Source organism: Sorex araneus, chromosome 1 (genome assembly GCF_027595985.1).
Source record: "Sorex araneus isolate mSorAra2 chromosome 1, mSorAra2.pri, whole genome shotgun sequence".
Taxonomy (NCBI): Eukaryota; Metazoa; Chordata; class Mammalia; order Eulipotyphla; family Soricidae; genus Sorex; species Sorex araneus.
The window spans coordinates 81609008-81616237 of record NC_073302.1 but is presented as its reverse complement, the minus strand read 5'-3'; the positions used below and the strand labels follow the sequence as shown (position 1 = coordinate 81616237).

The 7230-nt window shown below is 42.3% G+C and overlaps 1 protein-coding gene across 1 annotated transcript; it reads left to right on the top strand.

The window, feature by feature from the left end:
• The first annotated feature begins 2176 nt into the window (after positions 1–2176).
• On the top strand, positions 2177–3448 carry LOC129402006 (transmembrane protein 184C-like). The gene has a single exon (XM_055125965.1). It carries the CDS (start codon positions 2177–2179, stop codon positions 3446–3448), a length of 1272 nt encoding a protein of 423 aa, XP_054981940.1.
• Positions 3449–7230: the final 3782 nt, after the last annotated feature.

Sequence of the window (7230 nt, the reverse complement as noted above, 5' to 3'; positions counted from 1 at the left end):
TCTGCAGCTCATCTTTAAGCTCATTGATTCTGTCTCCAGCTGTTGTCATTCTACCGTTGAGGGCACGCACTGAGATTTTAAATTCAACTACCGAATGTTTCATAAGTGCCATATCTGTTGGTAGCTTTCTCGTTTCTGTTCTAATTTCTTCCTGAATTTTGTTGGCTGTCCATTCCACTGCTTCATTCATATCCTCCTACATTCTATTGGATGTCCATTACTCTGTTTCCTTGAGCTCATTAAAATTCCTCACCGTTTCTTCTCTGATTTTTTTTTTTATCAGAGGGAATATGGATGTGTGTATTCCCTGGAGAGGCTTCAGGGCTCTTTCCTTCATCCACTCCTCGGGGTGGGGATCTGTACTGTTTCCTCATGATGCTGTAGCAGTTGCAAGTGAATCCCTCTAGTTCACTCTCAGTGTCCCCTTATCACCGCCAGGGAGGACTCTGCGTAAGCTCGTTTGACAGTGGTCTCCTCTTTCCTCTTCAAGGATGTTACCTTCTTCTTTGGTGCTCCTTTGTGCCCTTTGTCTTGAGATTATGTGGGGCCTCTAGCTCTGTTTTAGGGGAATGTGTTCTTTTCGGTTGTTTGTACAAATTCTTGTGTTCACCATAATTTTGGTGAGTTTGGGGGGCATTTTGATTGGAATAGGTTAGTGGACTATTGGCCTGATATGGTTGGGGTAGACAGGCTGCCCGGGTTGGGTACAGGAGGCTGAGCTGGGGAACCAATGCACTAAGAAAGGGAAAACGAACTGGCAGCCCTGTGAGTTGCTGCCTCCGTGGTGGCCATGCCCCCTGCCACCAGTATACCTGTTGGGGGAGAGTCACTGTTTTGACACAGATGCTGGGTTACAGATCGAGTTTCACTTCCTGCACAGTTGTAAAACCGCAGGTGTCACCTCTCACCGACGCTCCCATTTGGGCACCGGTGGCCGTGGAAAGGCCTCCCTGTTTGCTGCTGCAGCTCAGTCAGGCGCCCCAAATTGTGGTTGAACTCTAGTGGTATTAAATATAGATTATTTGAATATGGGTGATTGGTAAGGGAACATTGCTTCATTTTGATTCTTGACGTAATTTAGTAATTGGATTTTGAGGATTGAGTTTTCTCTTAACAGGCTCCTTACATGGTTTTTAAAAAGTTTTCACCTTGAAAGTGAAGTTCTAGGTGAACGCAAGACTTGATGCTGCACATAGGGCAGAGCCTGTGGGCTTCAACATAGCTGTCAGCCGCACTGGTCTTTTGTGTCCACATGTTTACATTCTTATATTGGTAATTTTGGGGTTCTTCCATATTGTTTGGAAAATTTCTGCCTGTCTAATAATAGCTGCATAATAATACCTAGGTTTTGTTTCACCTGATTTACCCCAAATTTTCTGCCCTTTATCATGACTGAAGTGCTTAGTACTATGTAGGACATCCTTTCCCCACGTGTTTCTATTTATTTGTAGGATATATCTCATCTGCTTACATATTAGACAAATGTGTAATCATGTTAGTGCATCAGGTGTTAAATGATGTCTACTTGACTTCCAGTTTTCAAAATAGATGTGCTTAATGAGGCAGGAACCCCGTACGTAGGTAGATGATTCCACAGAAACGCGAGGCCGGGAAAGCAGATGTACCCAGGCACGGGGCAACCAGGGCGCTCTCCCCTGATGAACCGGGCTCCGAGTTTGTGGGTCCAGGCAGAGTAAAGCCCGGGATTTCCTTAGAGCCCCGCAGAAGCAGCTCCAGAATCTCCAAAGAGCCCGGGGAGGTGCCAGGGAGTGAGGGGCCCTCTTGGGTCTCACCCCTGTCTACCAGCAAGATTAGACCCAAGAGCCCCGCCAGCAGCCAGGGTGGACGCCTGGCCCTGAGAGAAGGGGTCGCGGCCATTGAATGCAGGGCACTGCTCTCCTCCCAAGGCCAGACAGAGCGCAGGGGCTCAGGGGGCAAGGCTTCGCCAGGGGTGCCAGGACTTGGCAAGGGGCCAGGTGCAGGCAAGCAGCGAGGATGACGCGGACGAGCAGCGCCCCCGGCGGCCGCCAGTGGAAACGCGGGGGCGGCGCCCAGCACTAGCCCTGACGTCACACAACGGCTTTGTTCTGTGGCCTGCGCGTCCACCGCCACCTGGCGGAGCTCAGCGCAGGGGCCTCAGAGACTTTCTGCGCTCTTACCCTTGCCACTCGGAGAAATGCTCGACGCGTGCGTGCTCACACTTAAGAACTGGAGGCGTTGGATCCGGCCCCTGGTGCTGACCCTCTACCTGCTGGGCGTGGTCGTGACCGTCCCCCTGGGTGTGTGGTACCTGCGGAAGCAGGAAGTCAGTGTCCACACCAAGGTGTGGTTCATCGCCGGCATCTTCGTGCTGTTCACCATCCCCGTGACCCTCTGGGAGATTCTGCAGCACCTGGTGCACTACACGAGGCCGGAGCTCCAGAGGCCCATCATGCGGATCCTCTGGATGGTGCCCGTGTACAGCATCGACAGCTGGGTGGCTCTGAAGTATCCGTCCATCGCCATCTACGTGGACACCTTCCGGGAGTGTTATGAGGCGTATGTCCTCTACAATTTTATGAGCTTCCTGTTCAACTACCTGAAGAGCCAGTACCCCAACCTGGACGCCATGATGGAGGCCAAGGAGAAGCAGCGGCCCCCGATACCCTTCTGCTGGTGCCCTCCCTGCCCCATGGGCGAGGTCTTGCTGTACCGGTGCAAGCTGGGCGTGCTGCAGTACATCACCCTCAGGCTGATCACCACCTACATCGCTGTGATGTGTGAGATCTTCCAAGTCTACAACGAAGGGATCTTCAACTGGAACAGGGCTTGGATGTACCTGGTCATCATCAACAACCTGTCCCAGTTCTTTGCCATGTATAGCCTCCTGGTATTCTATAAAGCCCTGAAGGAGGAGCTGAGGCCCATCCAGGCCATGGGCAAGTTACTTTGCGTGAAGCTTGTGGTTTTTGTTACATTCTGGCAAGCAGTGGTGATTGCTTTGTTGGTGAAATTTGGTGTGATTTCCCAGGACTCCACCTGGGAGTGGCAGACAGCAGAGTCAGTGGCCACCGGGCTGCAGGACTTTATCATCTGCATAGAAATGTTCATTGCTGCCATCCTCCACCACTACACCTTCTCCTATACCCCTTATATGGGAGATGAACAACTGGGAACATGCTTCTCGTTGTTCCTCGAGATATGGGATATCTCTGACATCGGAAGTGACATTACCAGGCAGGCTAAGAACATTAAGAAAACTCTAGGGGGGAAACGAAAGAAGAAAAGTGTTCCAAAGATCGAAGATGTTCCTGAGCAATTCAACCTGTTGTCTTCATCATCAGACACACAGTCGGCCGCTTCTTCCACCTCATGGCCGCACATTGGCAGTCATCAAGAAGAGCTTGGAGACACAGCCATACCACAGAATGCGCCTTGTACAGTTATACAGATGCCTGAAGACCTGTAAAAGGACACAGACGAACACATGGAAGAAGCCGAGCCTTCAGCATCCACGGTCCAGGGCTGCACTGTGCTGCATTCCTCTGTCCGAAGCAGAGGGCCCTGGGTCGGACAGCCAATCTATGGAGAAGACTTCAGACAGAAAGGACGGTCAGTTCCAGGTACAAGGTCCAGTTCTGCCCAGACTCGTTAGGCTCACCTTGACCTGCCTCCATGAGGCGCCCACAATCCTGGGCAAGCAGACAGGGAGTGTCCCAGTGTCTGCCCACAGGAGCTGAGCGGGGGAGGTCTCTCTTTCTTTCTTTCTTTCTTTCTTTCTTTCTTTCTTTCTTTCTTTCTTTCTTTCTTTCTTTCTTTCTTTCTTTCTTTCTTTCTTTCTTTCTTTTTCTTTCTTTCTCTTTCTTTCTTTTTTCTTTCTTTCTTTCGTCCTCTCTTTCTTTTCTGTCTGTCTTTTTCTTTCTTTCTTTCTATCTTTCTTTTCTTTCTGTCTTTTCTTTCTGTTTTCTTTTCTTCTTTCTCTTTGTCTTGTTCTTTCTTTCTTTCTGTCTTTTCTTTCTCTTTTCTTTTCTTCTTTCTCTTTGTCTTGTTCTTTCTTTCTTTCTTTCTGTCTTTCTCTTTTCTTTCTCTTTTCTTCTTTCTCTTTGTCTTGTTCTTTCCTTCTTTCTGTCTGTCTTTTCTTTCTCTTTTCTTTTCTTCTTTCTCTTTGTCTTGTTCTTTCTTTCTGTCTTTCTTTCTTTATTTCTGTCTGTCTTTTCTTTCTCTTTTCTTTCTTTCTGTCTTTCTGTCTGTCTTTCTTTCTTTCTTTCTGTTTTTCTTTCTTCCTTTCTTTTTTTTTTTACATTTGTGTTATTTCTTTATTTCTGGAATGATGTTTCAATGCAACAGTAGATTAGCCGTCTTGAGAAAACAGGACAATAACCATGGGAAGAAGACTGTCCCAAAGGAATGATTTGTTGTTATGTCAGAAAAATAAATCCCTATTTGATAGACTAATAAATATTGGAAGTAGGTGAGGAATATGAGATAAAGGAAAAGCAAGACTAGGAACATAAATGAAATAGAACTAAGAATGTGCTTAGCACAGAGAAAATATACAAATGGTCTGCTCTTTCTAAGGATAGCTCATAGAATGGCATCTAGATATCTATGAGACAAGAGGAGAGGCATAGTGGTCAATTACATATTTTTGTGCTAGGGAGAAAATGTCCTCAGAAGAAAATTTTTCTTAATTACAAGAAAAAATAGATATTTCTTACTTTTACAGGGACAGCATTACATGGTAAAAAAATGTCTTTGTTAACATTCTTATTTTCTCGTTCTTTTTTCTTTCTTTCATTCTTCCTTCTTTCTCCCTTGTTTCTTTCTTTTCCTTGCTTCCTTTCTTTCATCCTTCTTTCCCTCCCTTTCTTTCTTTCTTTCTTTCTTTCTTTCTCTTTCTTTTATTTTTCTTTCTCTTTCTTTCTGTCCTTCATAATTTCTTCCTTTCTTTCTTTCATATTTCTTCTTTCCTTCCTTTCTTAATTTTTCTTTCTGTCCTTTATTCCTTCTATCCTTTCTTTCTTTCTTTCTTTCTTTTCTCTCTCTCTTTCTTTCTGTCCTTCTTAATTTCTTCCTTTCTTTCTTTCATATTTCTTCTTTCCTTCCTTTCTTAATTTTTCTTTCTGTCCTCTATTCCTTCTATCCTTTCTTTCTTTCTTTCTTTTTCTTTCTTTCTCTCTCTTTCTTTCTGTCCTTCTTAATTTCTTCCTTCCTTTCTTTCTTTCATATTTCTTCTTTCCTTCCTTTCTTGATTTTTCTTTCTGTCCTTTATTCCTTCTATCCTTTCTTTCTCTCTCTTTCTGTCCTTTTAAATTTCTTCCTTCCTTTTTTTCTTTCTTTCATATTTCTTCTTTCCTTCCTTTCTTAATTTTTTTCTGTCCTTTCTTTATTTCTTCCTTCTATCCTCCCTTCCTTTATTTCTTCTTTCTTTCATTCTTTCTTTCTTTTCTTTTCTTTTTCTTTCTTTCTCTTTCTTTCTTTCTTTCTTTCTTTCTGTCTTTCTTTCTTTCTTTCTGTCTTTCTTTGTTTCTTTTCTTTTTTCTCTTGTTCTTTCTTTCTTTCTTACTGTCTGTCTTTCTCTTTTCTTCTGTCTTTATTTCTTTCTTTTCTCTTCTCTTTCTTTGTTTCTTTCTGTCTTTCTGTCTGTCTGTCTTTTCTTTGTCTTTTCTTTCTGTCTTTATTTCTTTCTTTTCTCTTTCTTTGTTTCTTTCTGTCTGTCTCTCTGTCTGTCTGTCTTTTCTTTCTCTTTTCTTTGTCTTTATTTCTTTCATTTCTCTTCTCTTTTACTTTGTTTCTTTCTGTCTTTCTGTTTTTCTTTCTTCCTTCCTTTCTTTCTTTTTTTTGACATTTGTGTTATTTTCTTTATTTCTGGAATGATGTTTCGATGCAACAGTAGATTAGCCGTCTTGCGAGAACAGGACAATAGCCATGGGAAGAAAAGACTGTTCCAAAGGAACGTTTTATCATTATGTCAGAAAAATAAATCCCTGTTTGATAGACTAATAAATATTGGAAGTAGGTGAGGAGTATGAGATAAAGGAAAAGCAAGACTAGGCACATAAATAAAATAGAAGTGAGAATGTACTTAGCACAGAGAAAATATTCAAATGGTCTGCTCTTTCTAAGGATAGCTCATAGAATGGCATCTAGATATCTATGAGACAAGAGGAGAGGCAAAGTGGTCAATTACATATTTTTGTGTTAGGGAGAAAATGTCCTCAGAAGAAAAAATTTTTTTTCTTAATTACAAGAAAAGATAGATATTTCTTACTTTTACAGGGACAGCATTACATGGTAAAAATGTCTTTGTTAACATTCTTTTTTTCTCTTTCTCTTCTTTCTTTCTTTCTTTCTTTCATCCTTCCTTTCTTTTTTCTCTCTTTCTCTCTTATTTCTTTCTTTTCCTTCCTTTCTTTCATCCTTCCCTTCCTTCCTTTCTTCCTTTCTCTCATATTTCTTTCTCTCATCTTTCTTTCTTTTCTTTAATTCTTTTCTTTCTTTTCTTCCTTTCCTTTAATTCTTTTCTTTCTTTCTCTTTCTTTCTTTCTTTCTTTCTTTCTTTCTTTCTTTCTTTCTTTCTTTCTTTCTTTCTTTCTTTCTTTTTGTCTGTCTTTCTTTTTTGTCTGTCTTTCTGTCATTTTCTTTTTTCCTGTCGTTTCTTTCCTTCTCTTTCTTTTTCTTTTGTTTTCTGTTTCATTCATTCATTCATTCAGTCTTTCTGTCTTTCTTTTCCTTCCTTTCTTTCTTTTTCTATTTTTCTCTTTCTTTGTTCTTTCTTTGTTCTCTTTCTTTCATCCTTCCTTCTTTCTCTCTTTTCCCTGATTTATTTCTTTTCCTTCCTTCCTTCCTTAGTTCCTTCCTTCTTTTCTTTCTTCCTTCCTTCCCTCCCATCCCTTCCCTTCCCTTCCCCCTTCCTTCCTTCCTTCCTTCCTTCCTTCCTTTCTTTCATCCTTTCCTTCCTTCCTTCCTTCCTTCCTTCCTTCCTATCTTTCTTTCTTTCTTTCTTTCTTTCTTTCTTTCTTTCTTTCTTTCTTTCTTTCTTTCTTTCTTTCTTTCTCTTTCTTTCTTTCTTTCTTTCTTTCTTTCCTTCTTTCTTTCTCCCTTCCCTTCCCTTCCTTTCCCTACCCTTCCCTTCCCTTCCCTTCCCTTCCCTTCCCTTCCCTTCCCTTCCCTTCCCTTCCCTTCCCTTCCCTTCCCTTCCCTCCCCTTCCCTTCACTCCCCTTCCCTTACCTCCCTTCCTTTCTCTCTTT

Coding starts and splice junctions, on each gene's coding strand:
- LOC129402006 (XM_055125965.1), top strand. CDS start 2,177: ATGCTCGACGCGTGCGTGCTCACACTTAAGAACTGGAGGCGTTGGATC.